Below are 23,667 nucleotides of genomic sequence, written 5' to 3'. Positions count from 1 at the left end.
GCATACAAACATTTTGCACTATATACTAGTTATAAAAATAATCAAACATTGTTTATTTAAATGTAAAGATAAAAACAACATGCATTAATGTTATAGAATTAGCAAATGAGCAACTGCTTTGTGATAATTACAGTACTGAAATTAATTGAATTCATATATTGAATTGCACATGTTCACTTGAATTTAAGATGCACTTTGATTTATAAAGTAGGATGCATTTAGGATTTTTTTTCTTTCTGTGCAGATATAAAGTAAAAGTGGTTAGGATTTTGTTCAAATTCAAAGTATGAACAAAACAGCAGTAAACAAATCATTTTAGCAGGACTCTCAGGCAAAGTACTCTAGAGCCCTGAGCAATGAACAAGCTACATATCTTGATAGGACTCATTAAAGACTTAATTTCATGCATTGGGATGACTTTGTTTTTGACAAGTCAAAGGATGCCTTTATCTCACGAAGTCTGTTGCCATCTGTTAAACATGCTGGAAATCCCTAATGACATGGACAGCAGTCCTGTGGGAGTCATTTGGTCTAATGAGGGGTTTTAATGGCCAAGAAATATCAAGTCATTTAACAGGACCAGGTACGGCAGGGTGCAAACACTAATCACTTATAACATTCCCAAATTCCAGAATGAAATCGTCTCCACACACACACACACACACACACACACACACGAGTCAATTTCATGAACACCACCACAATGAAGACAAAAGGTGTTCATGGCTTCTCCTATCACTTTCTACATATTTGTAAATCTTTATTGGTTATTAAAGCTGCTCTAAAGGCAAATTGTGGCCAAATTCCTAATTAGGTTCTTGATATTTATATATAGTTCCATGATTCTATAATTTTGGTCAGCAATTTTGTTTAATTGCTAATCAGCATCAAAATGACAATTCATTATGTTAGCTTGACAAAATGACAGAGCACTGTTATTGTACAAGCTCTTCTCAAAACAACGAAATCCTTTTTTGACTGTAACAAATTTTCAAGCTACATCCACCAAACTCAGCAATCGTTATTTTATAAAACACTTGTAACTTAATTTTCTTTTCGATTAAAACCATATTGTATCTGATCAGCAACTTCCAAAGGTTTGAATGTTACCATGATTTACCATGCTATTACTGCATACTTTTTTCTTAAAGGGGTCATATGATGCGATTTCAATTTTTCCTTTCTCTGTGGAGTGATACGCTCTTGGTGCATAAAGATCTGTAAAGTTGCAAAGACTAAAGTCTCAAATCCAAAGAGATTTTCTTTATAAAAGTTCAGAGTCAGCCACGCCTACCTAAAACGGCTAGTTCTAACACGCCCCCACATATCTACATCACTATGTGGGAAGATTTGCATAACGCCGCCCAAATGTTCACGCAAAGAAAGAAGGCGTAACTTTTATTCTCGCTGTAGTATTGTTTTTGCCGCCGCCATGTCGTGAAGGCGCTGTGTGTTTCGTTGTGAAAGCTAAACTACTTTGTTTGGTCTTCCAAAAGAGGATGATATCCGCTTCGTCATGCCTAGAGCTGATCCGTGCTGGTCGCTGAGGAATTACTTCAACTTCGCGCTGTGGATCACTAGATCGGCTTTCACCGTGGACGAAGCGGAGTCCAGCCCGGGGTCGTCACATGGTAAGGGACGTAACATTTCCGCCACATGCTTGAGGTATTCGGACAATCACAACACACTGGATAGCTGGCCAATCAGAACACACCTCGCTTTTACAGATCGATGAGCTTTGTAAAAATCTACGCATTTCAAGAAGGCGGGGCATAGAGGAGAAACAATAATGTACAGTATGTGGAAAATAATGTGTTTTTTGAACCTTAAACCATAGACACATTTCATTACACCAAATACACAAAACAATGTTCTTTTTAGCAGCATCATATGACCCTTTTAATTGAAAAATTTCTAACTACACATGAACCTCACCAAAAACCTGCTGCAAAATACATATTTTTCTCAACATTAATAAGAAATTTCAGATGAATATATAATTGTACAAAATTTATAAGGACATATAATCTGAGAATTACTAGTATTGGAATGAATGGAATTGTTCAATCATTAAATTCAATCATTAAATTGAAATAAAAAAAACTCATGATTGATCAAAAACAGTACAAATATATGAAACCTGCATATGTATTTCTAAAAAAACCATCAAAACAGCAAATATAATTCTGAAAAGTTTTCAAACAAAACATTCATTTTACTTTCATAAACTAAATAATAAATTTTTCATGCTGCAATAGTTTGACAATAGGCAAACATATTCATGAATTCACAGAATTCATCTCCGAAAGAGTGTGAAACATGGGGAAATATATTTTACAAAAGTTTTCTGGGACTAATAACTTCATAGATAATTTTACAAAAAGTATTTTTACATATACAAGTCCAAAGTGACCTGTACATGAAATGTGTAACTAAAAAAACTTTATGCATCTCTTCCGGGTCAAAACGGACTCGAATGCATTATGAGGGTTAAAGCATTCAAATGTCGAAAGGTATAACTATACAAGCTTTCAACATCAAAGCCTTTTAAACTTTTTATTTTTTAAATTAGACAATGCTTTGTCAAGCAAACATCAGAGTTTTCTAAAGAGTATAGTGACAAATATGAACCTGATATTACTGTCATACCTGTTGTGCATGACTTTAGGGCGCTTTCACCACAGGTACACCTGAAACTGGACGTTATATCTGACAGAAACGTGCCACATAATTCACCTGCGCTGAACACAAGCAGCCGTCAGACGAGCAGAAGAGGCTGGGCAGAGAAACAATGAGCAAAAGACGCAGTTACATAACACAAACCCAGGCACACTCTGTTCCACTTCATCCCATTGCGTGTGTGTGTGTGTGTACAGGTGTGTGGCATGTTTGAGTCGTCTTCCGAAGTAACAATACCACAGCAAATGAGCCATAACCAAACAAGCAGGCTTTTCATCTGTCCAATACTGAATAAACAAAAATGATGCAAGTGACAAATACAAATGCATAAAATTTTAATGCTGTTACATGGAAATGTTATAAAATGTATACACGTTCACATAATTGTAACCTTCCACAAAAGTTGGCCAACAATTTCTTAAGCTGCAGTTCACATATTATAGCTTCTGCTGGTGAAAAATTGAAAGTGAAATATTTATAATTAACAGTATAAGTAAACAGCTTTCCATTATTGAATGGCACACAATTCATATTTGCATTGTAATGACAGTCGGGCCACTTGTTAAAATGAGACACACTTAGTCTTAAAGGGACAGTTCACCCAAAAATAGAAAATCTGTCATTTTCTCACCCTCATGTCATTCCAAACCAATGACACATTTGTTCAACTATCCCTTTAATGACTAAATAGCATACTAACATGTATATTACAGTGAGAGTAGTATGTTAGTGTGCTATTTCTGCTTACTTCTCTATGCATAGGGTACATGTGGTATTCAGTCAGTTGTAACCCAGTACTTAATTTCTAACCAGTGAAACCGGTCCATATCGAACGCAAGGAGAACAGGAGATCTTCTTTTGATAAAGGTGTTTGATAACACATTGTGTGAGATCCACAGACACCTTCCATCCTCCAGTCAGCCTTCAGACACTCATATACGAGTGAGATCATCTTCTTCAGATCTTGTATTTCTGTTTCCCTAAAACTTCACAATGTTTACTAACTGAAAAAGGCTCTATAAGCATAAAAATAAAAAATTTGTAAAATAGTCTACAACTTTAATTAGACTGAACCGAGTACTGATATGATAGTTCAGAGACTTCCAAACTTTTTTGGTTAACTGAACCCCTTATGTTTACTTGAAGATCCCCCTGAGTAATATTTCCATCATTTAAAGGTGACATATCATGAACATCCAAGTTCCAGGTTTTAAGTGCTATAATCAGGTCCCCAGTGCATCTACCAAACAAGGAAACGTGAAAAAGATTAACCCAGTAACTTTGTTTTGGGAAGCCTTTTTCTGCAAGCGTCTGAGATTAAATTTTTTTGCATCCTCAGATTTTCAAATAGTTGTATCTCAGCCAAATATTGTCCTATCGTAACAAATCCTTTTCCATCAATGGAAAGCTTATTTATTCAGCTTTCAGATGGTTTTGTGGTCCAGGGTCACATATTATAGAATTTTTACGCATGCAAATATATTTAATGTAGGCCCTGTTATTTTTAGAGAAATGTTAATATTGTACTTTTGCACTTTTGTAGCTGGATCAGACTGTAAACAAAGAAAAATAAAATGTATTATGCTAACTTATTTAACAACAAATCAAAACTAAATGTAGTGAACGTATCGCATCATTAAAAGCGGAAAGATTGCAAAAATGACAGTCACGACTAAAAACAATCATCCTGCTTCTAAGCGCCGTGGAATAAATGCAGCTTTTTTGCTTGAATAAATAGATGCACATGGTACATGATTGACTGACCTCTGAAATGTTCAAGCATATTGTGAAAGCGGGGCAATAAGCAGAAGAATAAAGCATCTGAAAGGCCTTTGTTTATCTGGAAGGATATTAAAGTGATCGAGGGAGCGAGTTTATCCAGACAGACAGCAGACGTACCTCCACAATCAGGACGTTCTTCAGGACATGTAAAGAAACACAAAAAAGATGAGACACTGAACGCTCAGGATATATCAACATCACACAACATACTTACATAAAAATAACTCACATACTAATGAGAATTTGTGCTTAAATATTTTGAATAATTTATTTTGGGGTAAAGCTTGTCCTGTTTTCATTAGATTTACCCATGAGCTAGACTGGATGCATTTTTGTCTAACAAAAAACTAAGAAAATTTGTATAAAATCTATTTATTATTGTGTGTAGACCACCAAACAAACAGAAAAAAACTGCTTTATTTCCAAGTTGAAAACAGAGAGAATTCATATTCAGGGGGAAATAAAAAGACAAAAGATCTTTTACTAAAGAACTGTGTGTGTTTCACTGTATCACAATCCTGAGCTCTGCTGGGAAAACCCAATTACCTGCGCAACGGAGCAGATCAATCCTCTTACTGAAGAATTAGACATCATAAACCTTTGACAAACTCCAACCTCTCAGTCATGTCTAGCACACATATTCAGAATCACTGCACTTAACCAGGAACTGAACTTAAAATCCATCATAATTAGAGCTAATAATAAAATTAAAGAATTTAGAAAAAATATAGGATGCAATTATATAGACATAATAGTATAATTATTATAAAATGGTTTTAATGAAGGGAAATTTGTAAAATGGCATGATAATATTTGTGAAAGAATACAGAAAAAGAAAATAGATGCATATTTAAATTAGTCATCAATTACTATTTTATTTTTATTTTACAATAACTCTTTTTACTTGTTTTGCTTTGTTATTGTCTTTAGATTATAGTGTTTAAGTCAAATAAAAATAGTTCACGGATATGTCTACAGAAATGATATGAATGGGAATAGAATGCTATGGTGTGTCTCTCTCTCTCTCTGTGTGTGTGTGTGTGTGTGTGTTTGTATCAGTGTGTGTGTCTTTTGCATGTCTTGCTTGCGGACATTTGACCTGTAAACCTGTGTATTCCACAGAAACCGACGAGTCAACTTTAAGCATTTACCTTTCAAAAACGTTTCAAGAACACAACAGAGAAAAATGACATTCTCTCACAGTGCTCCTAACAAGCAAATTATGCCTAGTTCATTTAAATACTATTCAAAAGGCGAATCTCAAAAAACATGTCCAGGTCACATTTCACCACAAAGTCAAAAACTTAAAAGAAAAATAAAATCATTATATTTCTCATAAGGAAACTTTTTTTTTTTTTAAGCATATTGACATTATATGGCCAGGTTTCATAAGGCGGCTGAGAAAATCTTTACCTTTCCACTCAGCACAGACAGGTTCTCTGCTCCTTCTATGTGAAGATCTTGAGTTGACTGGTCATTCTGGAGTGAAATCAAGTATTATATTTTATATATAATATATATATATTATATTTCATCGTAAGGAAAAAAATGACATTTAGTACATATTTACTTCGACCAATGCGTCTGGAAAGACTTACTATCTACTATAAATGAGCCAAGACATTAGATCAATCTAGTGTCATGCTAGTGATGCTTTCCAGACAAAGTGATTTAGCGTACAATAAATGCCAGTTATCCTAGATCCACCTGGGTTCGACAAACATAGGCTTTAGTTGAAAAAATGTCAGCAGAGCCTCAAAGCTGATAACTGACTTCACAATCTCTAGGCTGAGCGGAGATACAGAGCGTGATGAATATAAAGTCACAACGCCCTCTGTTGACTAAATACATAAAATACAGACAACAGGCAACAACAACAACATTCACATTTCATTAAAGGGTTAGTTCACCCCAAAATGAAAATTCTGTCATTAATTACTCACCCTCATGTTGATCCAAACCCGTAAGACCTTCGTTCATCTTCAGAACACAAATTAAGATACTTTTGATGAAATGTAAGAGCTCTCAGACCGTGCATAGAGTTACGTAATCAGATTACTTTTTCCAAGTAACTAGTAAAGTAACGCATTACTTTTTAATTTACAAGAAAATATCGGAGTTACTATTTAGAGAAACTAACAATTGTGCTACATTATTTTTTTTATTGCTGAAGAGTGTTGAACCTTCTGTGTTCTACTGTACAGACGTGAATTTACTTTTGCTTCAGCCTGAGGTTTATTCATTACACTTTTTGTTATGAAAGGGCTTTTACATTTGCTATAAATACAACTTATTATATTAAAAACAATCAAGTCCTGCTCATATTTAAAAAGTAACGCGAAAGTAACGCAAAAGTAACGTAACGCATTACTTTCCATAAAAAGTAACTAAGTAATGTAATTAGTTACTTTTTTATGGAGTAACGCAATATTGTAATGCATTACTTTTCAAAGTAACTTTCCCCAACACTGGTAAGGACATCGGTAAAACAGTCCATGTGACAGTGGCTCAACTTCAGTTTTACGAAGCTACGAGAATACTTTTTGAGCGCAAAGAAAACAAATTAGAAAATGTATTCAACAATTCTTCTCCCCCGAGTTACTCTCCAAAATGGCGGGAGACGTATCACAACGCATACGCATGTTTTCCCCCCCCCAAGCATAAACAACGCTGATTGCGTTTACGTGTGCGCTTTCTCCCCTGAACGTAAACAACGCTGATTACGTCGATTACGCTCTTGGGTACTCTCCAAAATGGCGGAAGACGTAACTCGGTGGAGAAGAATTGTTGAATAAATTATGTGACTTGTTTTCTTTGCACTCAAAAAGTATTCTCGTAGTTTCGCAAAACTGAAGTTGAACCACTGATGTCACATGGACTGTTTTACCGATGTTTTACTACGTTTCTGGACCTGGGAACATTACAGTTGTGTTGCTGTATATGCAGGGTCTGAGAGCTTTCACATTTAATCGAAGATATCTTAATTTGTGTTCTGAAGATGAACGAAAGTTTTACGGGTTTGGAACGGCATGAGGGTGAGTAATTAATGACAGAATTTTCATTTTGGGGTGAACTAACCCTTTAATCAGAACAAACTCTACTGAAACTGACAAAAATGCCTCAGGTTTTTAAAATGTTGGAGCAAAAATATGCTATTTATTAAACTAATATATTTTTTGATATACTATTTTACTCTAGGCCTTTACAGACACTTTAGTGACTTATTGGTCCTTTTTAACTTGCTATTAATCAAAGGAACTTAAAAAACTGTATCATCATGGTTTCCACAAAAATATGAAGCAGCACAAACACTGATTACAATCAGAAATGTCATCAGGTTTGGTTGCATGTCTGGCTTCACACAGCAATTTGCATGCAAGAAAGCCAAGACTCATTATGACCATGAAGGCATGCTGAGAAAATCACAAACAAAGTGGCATTTGTAAAAGAAAATATTTGTGTCCACGTGCACGAGTATGAAAGAATGAATAAATTATGTGACTTGTTTTCTTTGCACTCAAAAAGTATTCTCGTAGTTTCGCAAAACTGAAGTTGAACCACTGATGTCACATGGACTGTTTTACCGATGTTTTACTACGTTTCTGGACCTGGGAACATTACAGTTGCGTTGCTGTATATGCAGGGTCTGAGAGCTTTCACATTTAATCAAAGATATCTTAATTTGTGTTCTGAAGATGAACGAAAGTTTTACGGGTTTGGAACGGCATGAGGGTGAGTAATTAATGACAGAATTTTCATTTTGGGGTGAACTAACCCTTTAATCAGAACAAACTCTACTGAAACTGACAAAAATGCCTCAGGTTTTTAAAATGTTGGAGCAAAAATATGCTATTTATTAAACTAATATATTTTTTGATATACTATTTTACTCTAGGCCTTTACAGACACTTTAGTGACTTATTGGTCCTTTTTAACTTGCTATTAATCAAAGGAACTTAAAAAACTGTATCATCATGGTTTCCACAAAAATATGAAGCAGCACAAACACTGATTACAATCAGAAATGTCATCAGGTTTGGTTGCATGTCTGGCTTCACACAGCAATTTGCATGCAAGAAAGCCAAGACTCATTATGACCATGAAGGCATGCTGAGAAAATCACAAACAAAGTGGCATTTGTAAAAGAAAATATTTGTGTCCACGTGCACGAGTATGAAAGAAACTTGTGATTCATCACATGATCTAAGCAGTTTCATGCTCTTTTAGCATGTTAGGAAAATCATTTTAAATTTGCTCTACATTCAAATTCTGAGGAAAATGGAAAAATGACATCTATGGAAGAAACTCTCAGAAACAGAGTTCAAAAACACTAAACTCCATGGGTGCTCACCAGGTAGCTCTTGAGCCGGATGAAGTCCACCCTCATGGGAAGGGTCTTGTTGGAGTGTCGGCACAGGACTTTGATGCAGTCCACCAGGTCAGCGCAGAACTGATAACCTCCCTTCAGCACACACAGCACCACGATGTCATGATCTCCAAGATCATCCATGATATTTCTGGCCAGTCTCTCTGTCCTGGAAAATCCCATCACAGCACAACAAAGTCTATTTGTCTATATTGATCCAAAAATGTTTGTTTTTCACACTGAATTGTTAGAAATAAATGAACGCAATGTCTACATGCTTCATTGTCATTATAATAATAATTTTTATTTTACATAGAAGGGGGGAATCTCCTCAACCACCACCAGTGTGCAGCATCCACCTGGATGATGCGACGGCAGCCATATTGCGCCAGAACACCCACCGCACACCAGCTTACTGGTGGAGAGGAGACAGAGTGATGAAGCCAATCAGCAGATATGGGGATTGTTAGGAGGCCATGATGGTCAGAGGCCAATGGGCGAATTTGGCCAGGATGCCGGGGTTATACCCCTCCTCTTTTTCGAAAGACATCCTGGGATTTTTAATGACCATAGAGAGTCAGGACCTCGGTTTAACGTCTCATCCGAAGGATGGTGCTTTTTACAGTATAGTGTCCCCGTCACTATACTGGGGCGTTAGGACCCACACAGACCACAGGGTGAGCACCCCCTGCTGGCCTCACTAACACCTCTTCCAGCAGCAACCTAGTTCTCCCAAGAGGTCTCCCATCCAGGTACTGACCAGCCCTGCTTAGCTTCAGTGGGCAAACCAGTCTTGGGCTGCAGGGTGATATGGCTGCTAAATAACTGGTCAAATAATCCTTCTTAGAACCATGCCTGATCCTAATGGGAATTTTCCGACAAAAATATTATTTTAGAACACATAGGTCCCAATATGACTATTAAGACTAATATCATTTCCTGTGGGATTTCGGTAACACTTTACAATAAGGTTCATTAGTTAACTACTATAGTTAACATTAACTAAGATTAATAAATGCTAGAAGTATTGTTCATGTCAACATTTAATAATGCATTATTCAAATCAAAAGTTGTGCTTGTTAACATTAGTTAATGCACTGTGAATTAATATGAACCAACAATGAGCGACTGTAACTAACATTAACAAAGATGAATCAATACTGTAATAAAAGTATTGTTTGTTCATGTTAGTTAATACATTAACTAATGGAACCTTATTGTAAAGTTTTACAGAGATTTCATTTAACTGTCCAGTACAGAATTGAAAAAAAAGTCAGAATCGCGCGGGACAAAAAAGTCAGAATTGCGCGGGAAAAAAAGAGTCAGAATTGCGCGGACAAAAAAGTCAGAATTGCGCGGGACAAAAAAGTCAGAATTGCGCGGGACAAAAAAGTCAGAATTGCGCGGGACAAAAAAGTCAGAATTGCGCGGGACAAAAAAGTCAGAATTGCGCGGGACAAAAAAGTCAGAATTGCGCGGGACAAAAAAGTCAGAATTGCGCGGGACAAAAAAGTCAGAATTGCGCGGGACAAAAAAGTCAGAATTGCGCGGGACAAAAAAGTCAGAATTGCGCGGGACAAAAAAGTCAGAATTGCGCGGGAAAAAAAGTCAGAATTGCGTGGAAAAAAGTCAGAATTGCTTTCAAAAGGAAAGGCAATCTCTCACATATATCCATTTCTCACACAATTTTAGCATACATTTGCTTGCATAAAAATAAAAAGATGTTCATCTCAAAACTACTTTACCAGGTCCATTAAGAAACACTGATTTCAGTATAAATTAGGCACTATGCTGTAAATCCCTGTAGTTCTAACTATTTAAAATCTAAAAAAGTACAATCGTTACAAACTCAAATGCATTGCTGAAATGTTTTCAAAATGAACATACAGCACGAAATAAAGTCAGTAATAAAATAGGCATTTTTATTTGTTCATAGTCTATGCAGTGGGGTGGGGTCCAAAAGTCTGAGATCTAAAATCTCATTTAAACCTGTAACAGCAGAATGAGTTCATCAGTCTGCACGGTGGACGTCATCAGTAAATGGTTAGATTACGCTTAATTTCATTTACAGTACCTATCCATGATAACCCCGTGTGGGATGTAGACGCACTCCAGATCCTCGCAGTAATGCTCGGGAGAGTTGAACAGGTCCAGCGGGTACCCGGGCCAGTCATCCGGGATCTGCAAAGCACGGCTGAGATGAGACACATATGCATTTTTTTTTCTTCACGTGTTGCAAAGTTGCAACTGCGTGTTGGCTACTTTTACAGCGTGGTCACAAAGTTTACAATGAAGTACAATCCGCCAGCTTTGGTTGCACACTAACTTCATTTGCGATGCTTTTAATTTATTTGCAAGCGCACAAACCACAATTCCTTTATCCAAGTCTGTTTGCTTGCGTTCCCGTCCTGCCATGTTGGATTCTTTCAGCTCGTTGAATGAATCGAGCTCTTCTCGCGCACACTTCTGTAGTGCTGATGACGACACTCGCCATGACGTCACCGGGAGCGCACACAATGGGTGCCACCGCTGCTGGCGGAGCGTGGCGCATCGGTATGTGGGTGCAAGTGACTAGAGTTTGGGTTCGGTGCAATCCATGTTCATTACACGTGTAGCTGAAGTTAACTTATTTCCCCAAACAATACAAATAATATTCCCAGATCCCATATCACTAGCCTAGAAAACAGTCTGTTTCATTTTCACTGAATGCAGTCCACTTTAAAACATAGTATACATACATCATATTAATTACAGTATTGTATTTAACTGATTGCTGGTGCTTTTCCCATAAAGCCTCTAATTGCTTGGTTGCGAAAACTTGTCTTCACAAAAATGACTGGAATAGCTGAACCTGTAAATTACACATACATTTGGCCATACAGATTATAAAAGTTAAATGATATGTTAATAATTGTATATAGTAGTCATCCAAATCACTGTAGTTACTATTGAGAAATTGCTAATACATTTCACAAGCAATTTCAATAGCAAGCACACTTGAAACTTTGAAGTAGAAAAAAAACGAAAATAATATTTTCTTATAAAATGCAATCCAATCATCTTTTTGTTAGAAAAACGTAGAAAAACAACACTTATTTACAGATTTACAGTACACTTTTATCTTAAAGGCCTTTTGTAGTTTTATGATCACATGACAAGTTTTTATTTTGTTATGCATTTGCACGTTTATTTCAAAAGTGAAATATTTTTAACTAAAATTCATCAAATTGTAAATGATGCTTTCAGTATTGGGTTTGCATGTTAAAAACATGATGGCAACACTTTTTTAGTGTTGTTGTATATGCTCTTGTGTAATCTTTGCTGTAATGTAGATTGTTGTGTTTCTGTTTTGGTTTGCAATAAATTGCTTAAGACAATGACTTTTCCACCACAACACCTCCACCTCGTTTTTTTTTTCATCAAACATGAGGTTTTGCGGCCACATTGCTCCTGTTCCTTGTGGAGGCATTGGATGACAAACTTCAATATCGCCATGGCATTCTATTTTAAGAAGCTTCTTCCTTGCTGACATCCAGTTCAGACCAAATCTGTACAGGTGGGTTTTAAACAGCTTGAAATTGGTTCACCAGACTTCTTCTGAGGGGCTCTGGCAGTTCTTTGATCTTGGCACGGTACCATGTACTCCCATGCATGATGAAATCAGACTGATGTACAGAGATTTACATTATAGGCCTTGAAGTGTAGCCTTAATCATGTTTTACTGATTTGCACTTAGCTCAAATTTTAGACACTTCATATTTCATCTAGTGATACATGTAGGTGTACACTAACTTTTTCCCACACAAGAAATGTCCATTTCTGTTTATTTAAACTGTACAAACCATTTACAGTGTCAATTGTTAAGTCATATTCCCTTTCCATTTTTTTGGTGTTGGTGAAAAGCCAGTCTCAAATAAGTGTCATAATGTGCTGAAAACAAAACAAAACTGCAGTATACTAAGCGTGTACTAGATTCACATTATTGTATATGACTTCTGTTGCTTTTATTCTGAGCCAATTATATTTTTATGAAGATATTGTTTAGTGCCTAATAAGCCATTTTCCTCGAGGGGATCGTTTACTGCTCCTGGCAATAGATGATTTCAGGTTTTACTGTCCTTGTAGGGATATTTTGGTATCTTTTGATAACAGATTTGGAGAAATGTAGCATCACATCACTTGCTCACCAATGGATGCTCTGCAGTGAATGGGTGCCGTCAGAATGAGAGTCCAAACAGCTGATAAAAACATCACAATAATCCACAAATAATCCACTCCACTCCACTCCAGTCAATCAGTTAATGTCTTTGAAGTAAAAAGCTGCGTGTTTGTAAGAAACAAATCCATCATTAAGACGTTTTAACTTTAAACCATCGCTTGAGTCCTTAATCTATAATAGTGCTTCCTCCTGTCAAAAAAGTAATTCTGTCAGGACCACTGTCATCAAAGATGATTGACAATTAGCATACAGTTTGGATTGGCGGTATGATTCCGTTCTGGGCAAGAACTCCTTGTGCATCCATGCAGCCCCCCCCAGGGTAAACAGAACAGAACCAAATTGCAGATATAGTTAAAGTTCAATAATTTTATGTACACATTTTAGAATTAGTCTGATTCAAAGGAGAATCAGAAGGCTGAATCCTGACTGACAGAGGAGGAGCTGGGGATGGAGGAGGGTAATCAGCTATTGAGCAATGCAAAAACTGCTGATAATACTGAGGGACCTTATATATGAATGCTTAGATAGGTGTCGTATTCCTATAGGTAGATGGGGATCAGCTGAGTCAGCTGATGCGAGCTTGACTAACGTGACCTGCCAGAACTAACGCTATGCTTGATTTCCCTGTTGTCCTTTTACATCACAACCACTGAATTGTTTGTTTAGAGCTGTTTTAGACTGTTTTTGTTTGTAAACAGTGCTTTATATCTGCATATTTCTCTCCTGATGCAGATGAGATGACTTTTCAAATGGAGAAAGCAATATTATGGATAGAGGACTAATCTTATATTATTTGAGAATTGAGCTGAATAATGACACTTGTGTGCTGTAGCTGCTTTGCAGCTAAAATTTAATTTGTTTCATAATTTATGAATATTTAAGACATTAACACTGTTATTTGTTCTGTTTATTAATGTGAAGCTGCTTTGAAACAATCTGTGTTGCATAAAGCGCTATGCAGCAAACAACATAAAATGCCACATAAACATCTTAATGCACATAACAGATAACAAAACAGAGAATAAATCCACGTAAGGCTCATATAAGGCCGTTTGTACTTTTTACTTTAATATCGTAGTGTAAATGTATCCTGTTTTAATCACATGACTTTTTCTGCTCATCCAGCATATTTATGACCATCAGCAGGGCAATGGCAGTGAATGCAAAAACACATAGGTCTAAAAGCAATTATAAGGTAAAACACATTTTAATATTTCACAGTAAAACTACGTGTTATCACGTACATTTTTATCGTAAATTGAAAAGTTGTGCTTGTTAACATTAGTTAATGCACTGTGAATTAATATGAACCAACAATGAGCGACTGTAACTAACATTAACAAAGATGAATCAATACTGTAATAAAAGTATTGTTTGTTCATGTTAGTTAATACATTAACTAATGGAACCTTATTGTAAAGTTTTACAGAGATTTCATTTAACTGTCCAGTACAGAATTGAAAAAAAAGTCAGAATCGCGCGGGACAAAAAAGTCAGAATTGCGCGGGAAAAAAAGAGTCAGAATTGCGCGAAAAAAAAAAAAGAGTCAGAATTGCGCGGGGAAAAAAGTCAGAATCGCGCGGGAAAAAAAGTCAGAATCGCGGGACAAAAAAGTCAGAATTGCGCGGGACAAAAAAGTCAGAATTGCGCGGGACAAAAAAGTCAGAATGCGTGGAAAAAAGTCAGAATTGCTTTCAAAAGGAAAGGCAATCTCTCACATATATCCATTTCTCACACAATTTTAGCATACATTTGCTTGCATAAAAATAAAAAGATGTTCATCTCAAAACTACTTTACCAGGTCCATTAAGAAACACTGATTTCAGTATAAATTAGGCACTATGCTGTAAATCCCTGTAGTTCTAACTATTTAAAATCTAAAAAAGTACAATCGTTACAAACTCAAATGCATTGCTGAAATGTTTTCAAAAAAAGTTTTACAGAGATTTCATTTAACTGTCCAGTACAGAATTGAAAAAAAAGTAAGAATCGCGCGGGACAAAAAAGTCAGAATTGCGTGGGAAAAAAAGAGTCAGAATTGCGCGAAAAAAAAAAAAAAGAGTCAGAATTGCGCGGGAAAAAAAAGTCAGAATTGCACGGAAAAAGTCAGAATCGCGCGGGAAAAAAAGTCAGAATCGCGCGGGACAAAAAAGTCAGAATCGCGCGGGACAAAAAAGTCAGAATCGCGCGGGGGAAAAAAGTCAGAATTTCGCGGGGGGAAAAAGTCAGAATTGCGCGGGAAAAAGTCAGAATTGCGCGGGGGAAAAAAGTCAGAATTGCGCGGGGGGAAAAAGTCAGAATTGCGCGGGAAAAAGTCAGAATTGCGCGGGGGAAAAAAGTCAGAATTGCGCGGGAAAAAAAGTCAGAATTGCGCGGGAAAAAAAGTCAGAATTGCGTGGAAAAAAGTCAGAATTGCTTTCAAAAGGAAAGGCAATCTCTCACATATATCCATTTCTCACACAATTTTAGCATACATTTGCTTGCATAAAAATAAAAAGATGTTCATCTCAAAACTACTTTACCAGGTCCATTAAGAAACACTGATTTCAGTATAAATTAGGCACTATGCTGTAAATCCCTGTAGTTCTAACTATTTAAAATCTAAAAAAGTACAATCGTTACAAACTCAAATGCATTGCTGAAATGTTTTCAAAATGAACATACAGCACGAAATAAAGTCAGTAATAAAATAGGCATTTTTATTTGTTCATAGTCTATGCAGTGGGGTGGGGTCCAAAAGTCTGAGATCTAAAATCTCATTTAAACCTGTAACAGCAGAATGAGTTCATCAGTCTGCACGGTGGACGTCATCAGTAAGTGGTTAGATTACGCTTAATTTCATTTACAGTACCTATCCATGATAACCCCGTGTGGGATGTAGACGCACTCCAGATCCTCGCAGTAATGCTCGGGAGAGTTGAACAGGTCCAGCGGGTACCCGGGCCAGTCATCCGGGATCTGCAAAGCACGGCTGAGATGAGACACATATGCATTTTTTTTTCTTCACGTGTTGCAAAGTTGCAACTGCGTGTTGGCTACTTTTACAGCGTGGTCACAAAGTTTACAATGAAGTACAATCCGCCAGCTTTGGTTGCACACTAACTTCATTTGCGATGCTTTTAATTTATTTGCAAGCGCACAAACCACAATTCCTTTATCCAAGTCTGTTTGCTTGCGTTCCCGTCCTGCCATGTTGGATTCTTTCAGCTCGTTGAATGAATCGAGCTCTTCTCGCGCACACTTCTGTAGTGCTGATGACGACACTCGCCATGACGTCACCGGGAGCGCACACAATGGGTGCCACCGCTGCTGGCGGAGCGTGGCGCATCGGTATGTGGGTGCAAGTGACTAGAGTTTGGGTTCGGTGCAATCCATGTTCATTACACGTGTAGCTGAAGTTAACTTATTTCCCCAAACAATACAAATAATATTCCCAGATCCCATATCACTAGCCTAGAAAACAGTCTGTTTCATTTTCACTGAATGCAGTCCACTTTAAAACATAGTATACATACATCATATTAATTACAGTATTGTATTTAACTGATTGCTGGTGCTTTTCCCATAAAGCCTCTAATTGCTTGGTTGCGAAAACTTGTCTTCACAAAAATGACTGGAATAGCTGAACCTGTAAATTACACATACATTTGGCCATACAGATTATAAAAGTTAAATGATATGTTAATAATTGTATATAGTAGTCATCCAAATCACTGTAGTTACTATTGAGAAATTGCTAATACATTTCACAAGCAATTTCAATAGCAAGCACACTTGAAACTTTGAAGTAGAAAAAAAACGAAAATAATATTTTCTTATAAAATGCAATCCAATCATCTTTTTGAATCTTGTTGTTAGAAAAACAACACTTATTTACAGATTTACAGTACACTTTTATCTTAAAGGCCTTTTGTAGTTTTATGATCACATGACAAGTTTTAATTTTGTTATGCATTTGCACGTTTATTTCAAAAGTGAAATATTTTTAACTAAAATTCATCAAATTGTAAATGATGCTTTCAGTATTGGGTTTGCATGTTAAAAACATGATGGCAACACTTTTTTAGTGTTGTTGTATATGCTCTTGTGTAATCTTTGCTGTAATGTAGATTGTTGTGTTTCTGTTTTGGTTTGCAATAAATTGCTTAAGACAATGACTTTTCCACCACAACACCTCCACCTCGTTTTTTTTTTCATCAAACATGAGGTTTTGCGGCCACATTGCTCCTGTTCCTTGTGGAGGCATTGGATGACAAACTTCAATATCGCCATGGCATTCTATTTTAAGAAGCTTCTTCCTTGCTGACATCCAGTTCAGACCAAATCTGTACAGGTGGGTTTTAAACAGCTTGAAATTGGTTCACCAGACTTCTTCTGAGGGGCTCTGGCAGTTCTTTGATCTTGGCACGGTACCATGTACTCCCATGCATGATGAAATCAGACTGATGTACAGAGATTTACATTATAGGCCTTGAAGTGTAGCCTTAATCATGTTTTACTGATTTGCACTTAGCTCAAATTTTAGACACTTCATATTTCATCTAGTGATACATGTAGGTGTACACTAACTTTTTCCCACACAAGAAATGTCCATTTCTGTTTATTTAAACTGTACAAACCATTTACAGTGTCAATTGTTAAGTCATATTCCCTTTCCATTTTTTTGGTGTTGGTGAAAAGCCAGTCTCAAATAAGTGTCATAATGTGCTGAAAACAAAACAAAACTGCAGTATACTAAGCGTGTACTAGATTCACATTATTGTATATGACTTCTGTTGCTTTTATTCTGAGCCAATTATATTTTTATGAAGATATTGTTTAGTGCCTAATAAGCCATTTTCCTCGAGGGGATCGTTTACTGCTCCTGGCAATAGATGATTTCAGGTTTTACTGTCCTTGTAGGGATATTTTGGTATCTTTTGATAACAGATTTGGAGAAATGTAGCATCACATCACTTGCTCACCAATGGATGCTCTGCAGTGAATGGGTGCCGTCAGAATGAGAGTCCAAACAGCTGATAAAAACATCACAATAATCCACAAATAATCCACTCCACTCCACTCCAGTCAATCAGTTAATGTCTTTGAAGTAAAAAGCTGCGTGTTTGTAAGAAACAAATCCATCATTAAGACGTTTTAACTTTAAACCATCGCTTGAGTCCTTAATCTATAATAGTGCTTCCTCCTGTCAAAAAAGTAATTCTGTCAGGACCACTGTCATCAAAGATGATTGACAATTAGCATACAGTTTGGATTGGCGGTATGATTCCGTTCTGGGCAAGAACTCCTTGTGCATCCATGCAGCCCCCCCCAGGGTAAACAGAACAGAACCAAATTGCAGATATAGTTAAAGTTCAATAATTTTATGTACACATTTTAGAATTAGTCTGATTCAAAGGAGAATCAGAAGGCTGAATCCTGACTGACAGAGGAGGAGCTGGGGATGGAGGAGGGTAATCAGCTATTGGGGAATGCAAAAACTGCTGATAATACTGAGGGACCTTATATATGAATGCTTAGATAGGTGTCGTATTCCTATAGGTAGATGGGGATCAGCTGAGTCAGCTGATGCGAGCTTGACTAACGTGACCTGCCAGAACTAACGCTATGCTTGATTTCCCTGTTGTCCTTTTACATCACAACCACTGAATTGTTTGTTTAGAGCTGTTTTAGACTGTTTTTGTTTGTAAACAGTGCTTTATATCTGCATATTTCTCTCCTGATGCAGATGAGATGACTTTTCAAATGGAGAAAGCAATATTATGGATAGAGGACTAATCTTATATTATTTGAGAATTGAGCTGAATAATGACACTTGTGTGCTGTAGCTGCTTTGCAGCTAAAATTTAATTTGTTTCATAATTTATGAATATTTAAGACATTAACACTGTTATTTGTTCTGTTTATTAATGTGAAGCTGCTTTGAAACAATCTGTGTTGCATAAAGCGCTATGCAGCAAACAACATAAAATGCCACATAAACATCTTAATGCACATAACAGATAACAAAACAGAGAATAAATCCACGTAAGGCTCATATAAGGCCGTTTGTACTTTTTACTTTAATATCGTAGTGTAAATGTATCCTGTTTTAATCACATGACTTTTTCTGCTCATCCAGCATATTTATGACCATCAGCAGGGCAATGGCAGTGAATGCAAAAACACATAGGTCTAAAAGCAATTATAAGGTAAAACACATTTTAATATTTCACAGTAAAACTACGTGTTATCACGTACATTTTTATCGTAAATTGTAAAGAAACTATTAAGAATTAACACGTTTTGCTGTCCAATTTTTACATTTTTCAGGTGCATTTTTTACAGTGCAGGTTTAATGTTGCCCTAACAATAATGTAACATTTAGCATACAAAATAATGCATATTTAATATCAATGGGATTATGGAGGAGAAGAATGGACAAGGATTGCTTAATATGCCCATGAGAACATCCCGTACCAGCATCCCTTGTCTCTCTTCACCTCACCCAAGTGCACAAGACTGACAGGAGCAATGGCCATTCACATGTCTGCAGTACAGTAACGAGGGAAAGATGCTTTTGGAAACAATCAGCCCCCCGCCACAAGTCGCTCCAAGATCTACCGAGGCTTGACGCGTTAGATCCACAGATGTGGGTGGCGTGGTCGGTGTGTGGATTTGTCTGATTGAGCCATTAGAGTTGAGTAACTTTGGAGAACGCACGCCCGTTTACGCTGAGCTGAGGAATGGACGCACTCGTGAAGTGAACGTCGATGGAGAATGTTCAAGGTCCTCGCTGGCGTCGAGGCATGGATGCATTCCTGCTCTACCTTCTTCTGCTAATTGGAATTGCGAAGGGATCGAATTACGGCTACGTGGAATGGTCTGAAAATGACAAAGATCCTGAAATCAAGGCTAAATACCCGATTTACAGCACCGGGGAGACGATGCACCAGCAACCGACCATCTCCAGCACTGAGCGGACGGCGGTGGCGCATAAGCTCGAGGAGGATCTGCCGCGGGTGGTCACCGCTTTCCTGCACACGGGGGACTCATCCACCCTGGAGCATGTCAGCTGCTCTCGGCGGTATGAGCTGAGCAGTCTCCGCGGTGGAGCTCACGCCGCCTCGCACTCCTCCCTCCACGGCGTCCTCGACACCATGACGCACGCCACCAACTTCCTAAACATGCTCCTGCAGTCCAACAGCTCCAGGGAGCAGCATCCGAGGAGGGATATCCAGTGGTACCACGCGCTCGTGACGAGTATGTTGGAAGGGAATCCTAAAATCCATCGGGCGGTGCTCACATTTCACACGGAGTCTCCTGAGGCGCCCGGTCCGCAGGTGTTCCTTCAGGCGACCAGAGGCGAGGAGCGCATAGTGCTTCAAGATCTGTCCAACACCGCGCGCCATCGCCTTAAAAACAGGACGCCTGAGTCCGACTGGTACAACGAGTTTCGGGACAGAAAGAGACCCCAGAGGCCGGAAAAGAGTCGAGGGTTTCCAGCAGCGCAGGGCGAATATTTTCTGGACAGAAGTCACGTCAAGTGGTCTGCGCCCTTTCTAGAGTGCGAGCACGGCAGGTTTGTGCCGCACTGGCTGCTGACGCTCTCCGCTGGTTTCTATGGTCTGAAGAATTACTCTGCGCCGGAGTTTAGGTAAGGCACTCTTAATGAACTTAAGCATAACAGACTGAACAACGAGTTAGATTTTGTGACCCACAAACTCCAAATTCATTTTTATATAAGACAAGCAGGTTTTAGTTTGAACACATACTAACACACACAGTTACGCAATGTATTGGTACTTTTTGGTGATTTAATGACGCAGTAGCTTATGTTTAATGCGAGGTCATATGATTGACCGGGGCAAGTTGTCACTTATTATTATTCCAGTGAATATTTCTCAGAATTATTTGTAAAAGTCAGTTTCTGTTGGTACATATCTTAAAGATTTGGCTACAAAAACCTATACACATTTCCGTGAGAATAAAATATGATAGGCTACTAGAGTTCACTGAACACGTGCGGACCTGTTATGTGGGGTAAGTTGTCACAACAGGAATTTGTCTTTTAAATTTGTGTTTTAAAAAAACTAACATTTTTTTGCACATAAGTTAATACTGTACATTCGCATATGTAGATACCATATACATAGTCTATATTTCTATTTTCACATTCTATATTTCTACTCTATAGTTGCATATATAGATACACATAGTCTATATTTCTATTTTTATTATATTCCTATTACTGCAGCATAGTTTTTATTATTATTATGTTTCTTACATTGTATGTATGTATATGTGTATAGTTTGTGTGTGTGTGTATATTTTGTAATTGTTGTAATTTGTTATTTTGTTTTCAGAATTGTGATCTGCTTTGCACTGCTCGGCCACCGTAGTATAGCATTGCACTGTCTTGGCACTCATTGTGGACAGCAAAGTAAGAATTTCATTGCTCAGGGAAACTTGTTTTCCTCACTGGGCATATGACAATAAACGCTTTGAAACCTTGAATAAAGGCAGCAAAATTTAAACAGTGAAACAATAATGAAACACAAAACAGTTGATAAAAAAATGCATCAAATATTGAAATGAATAAATTGTATACATTCATAAGATTTAAAAAACCTGCCCAACCTGACATCTATGAAAAATACTTTTGTCCTGAGAACATCTTTTATTTAAAATCAGTTAATTATATAATTGACTCTTGTCTTAATGTATGCTGCTAGTGTGATTCACTTGTTTACCCAGCAAAAATATGATGATATTATGGTTGAATATTCATTTGAGGCAAGAATTGTCAAAACTTATTCTAATATATGAGGTTTTGAAATAATCTGGACTCAAAACTTTTACTGTCAGTGTACAGTTACTGAGTTATAACCAACCAATCTGATTAAAAGTATTTAAATGTCTACATGTCATTAGATAGCATATCAAGTAGGATGTACTTTGAATAAGGTTAGCACAAGCACACTTTTTAAGTAGAATGTTTCACAAGGTCTTAAAGATGGAATAATATATATTGTTCAAAATAAATACAATAAGTATTTAGACACTTTCTGGTTGTGGAAGGTTAGTGGATCGTATTCATAGTTGACTCATGTGATGGAAACTCACTTCATACATCCAATGGAAACTGCGATATCAGTTGGTTAAAAGTTACTGCCAAGATGGCTTGGCAGCATTTGCTTGCAGATGCCACTTGCCTGATATTTTGTCATCTAATGCAATGCCATTCAGACATTTTTATTGGAGAGAAAGACTCTTGAACACGTGTAAGCAGTAGAGTATACACAGACAGAATGCTGGTTTTCTTTCAGCACAGTAATGTCATTGTTAATGTGCTAAATTGCTAGGTATCACCCAGCGACAGCATCAGGTCATTAACCTGATCCTAGCAATTTCAAAATCAATCAAGCCATAAATGAATTACAAAAGCTGCTGGCTGCACTGGTTACTTGAATGCATTTAGAATTTTGGGCCAGTTGCGCTTGAACTCTACACATGATATGATACTCATGTGTGCTCAGTTTTTTATAATCAACAGCCATTGGAATTTGCTGATATTGCAGCTGTAATGGTTTTCTGCCAGATGTGATCTATGCAATGCAATGGAAATTATCCATTTGAATGGTGGTGTGGTAAACGGATGTTATCAAAGTGTATAACATATGAGACTGGAGATTCTGTTCAGAGGGCAGCCTTTGAGGAAAACTTCATGAAAGAATTAAAAATTCACAAAAAGCATGGCAAAGTTGGCTGGAACTACAGCTCCCGACCTGTGGTTGGAAGCATAGTTTCTTCCTTGAATAAAGGCAGCAAAATTTAAACAGTGAAACAATAATGAAACACAAAACAGTTGATAAAAAAATGCATCAAATATTGAAATGAATAAATTGTATACATTCATAAGATTTAAAAAACCTGCCCAACCTGACATCTATGAAAAATACTTTTGTCCTGAGAACATCTTTTATTTAAAATCAGTTAATTATATAATTGACTCTTGTCTTAATGTATGCTGCTAGTGTGATTCACTTGTTTACCCAGCAAAAATATGATGATATTATGGTTGAATATTCATTTGAGGCAAGAATTGTCAAAACTTATTCTAATATATGAGGTTTTGAAATAATCTGGACTCAAAACTTTTACTGTCAGTGTACAGTTACTGAGTTATAACCAACCAATCTGATTAAAAGTATTTAAATGTCTACATGTCATTAGATAGCATATCAAGTAGGATGTACTTTGAATAAGGTTAGCACAAGCACACTTTTTAAGTAGAATGTTTCACAAGGTCTTAAAGATGGAATAATATATATTGTTCAAAATAAATACAATAAGTATTTAGACACTTTCTGGTTGTGGAAGGTTAGTGGATCGTATTCATAGTTGACTCATGTGATGGAAACTCACTTCATACATCCAATGGAAACTGCGATATCAGTTGGTTAAAAGTTACTGCCAAGATGGCTTGGCAGCATTTGCTTGCAGATGCCACTTGCCTGATATTTTGTCATCTAATGCAATGCCATTCAGACATTTTTATTGGAGAGAAAGACTCTTGAACACGTGTAAGCAGTAGAGTATACACAGACAGAATGCTGGTTTTCTTTCAGCACAGTAATGT

At 37.1% G+C, this 23,667-nt stretch overlaps 2 protein-coding genes and 1 long non-coding RNA gene across 3 annotated transcripts in view; 1 reads left to right on the top strand and 2 right to left on the bottom strand.

The window, feature by feature from the left end:
* Nucleotides 1-3,001: 3,001 nt before the first annotated feature.
* LOC107558011 (uncharacterized) lies at nt 3,002-3,614 on the bottom strand. Its single transcript, XR_001605449.1, has 2 exons — nt 3,583-3,614; nt 3,002-3,531 (listed from the first exon to the last, which is right to left on the bottom strand). It is a non-coding gene; the product is annotated as an uncharacterized lncRNA (long non-coding RNA).
* Nucleotides 3,615-4,530: 916 nt separating this feature from the next.
* On the bottom strand, nt 4,531-11,262 carry prtfdc1b (phosphoribosyl transferase domain containing 1b). Its single transcript, XM_016241606.1, has 5 exons — nt 11,195-11,262; nt 10,902-11,008; nt 8,813-8,996; nt 5,875-5,940; nt 4,531-4,596 (listed from the first exon to the last, which is right to left on the bottom strand). Exons 1-5 carry the CDS (start codon nt 11,240-11,242, stop codon nt 4,531-4,533), a joined length of 471 nt encoding a protein of 156 aa, XP_016097092.1. The 5' UTR covers nt 11,243-11,262.
* An 8,206-nt stretch (nt 11,263-19,468) lies between these two features.
* The window catches only part of LOC107558004 (probable G-protein coupled receptor 158), a 47,184-nt gene continuing 42,985 nt past the window's right edge, over nt 19,469-23,667 (top strand). The window contains exon 1 of the mRNA XM_016241605.1: nt 19,469-20,682. Coding sequence (XP_016097091.1) covers nt 19,799-20,682 — 884 coding nt within the window. The 5' untranslated portion in view covers nt 19,469-19,798. The remainder of the gene's footprint in view (nt 20,683-23,667) is intronic.

The sequence above is a fragment of the Sinocyclocheilus grahami genome, unplaced genomic scaffold (assembly GCF_001515645.1).
Source record: "Sinocyclocheilus grahami isolate Dianchi unplaced genomic scaffold, SAMN03320097.WGS_v1.1 scaffold628.1, whole genome shotgun sequence".
NCBI classification, from domain to species: domain Eukaryota; kingdom Metazoa; phylum Chordata; class Actinopteri; order Cypriniformes; family Cyprinidae; genus Sinocyclocheilus; species Sinocyclocheilus grahami.
This window is presented reverse-complemented; position numbering and strand designations above follow the sequence as displayed.

Excerpts from the sequence above, each read along its gene's own strand:
- prtfdc1b (XM_016241606.1), bottom strand. The coding sequence starts at position 11,242 with ATGGCAGGACGGGAACGCAAGCAAACAGACTTGGATAAAGGAATTGTG. Across the intron at positions 8,997-10,901 it reads CACGGGGTTATCATGGATAG|GACAGAGAGACTGGCCAGAA; the intron begins GTACTGTAAATG and ends GGGATTTTCCAG. Across the intron at positions 4,597-5,874 it reads TGTCTGTGCTGAGTGGAAAG|AACGTCCTGATTGTGGAGGT; the intron begins GTAAAGATTTTC and ends CATGTCCTGAAG.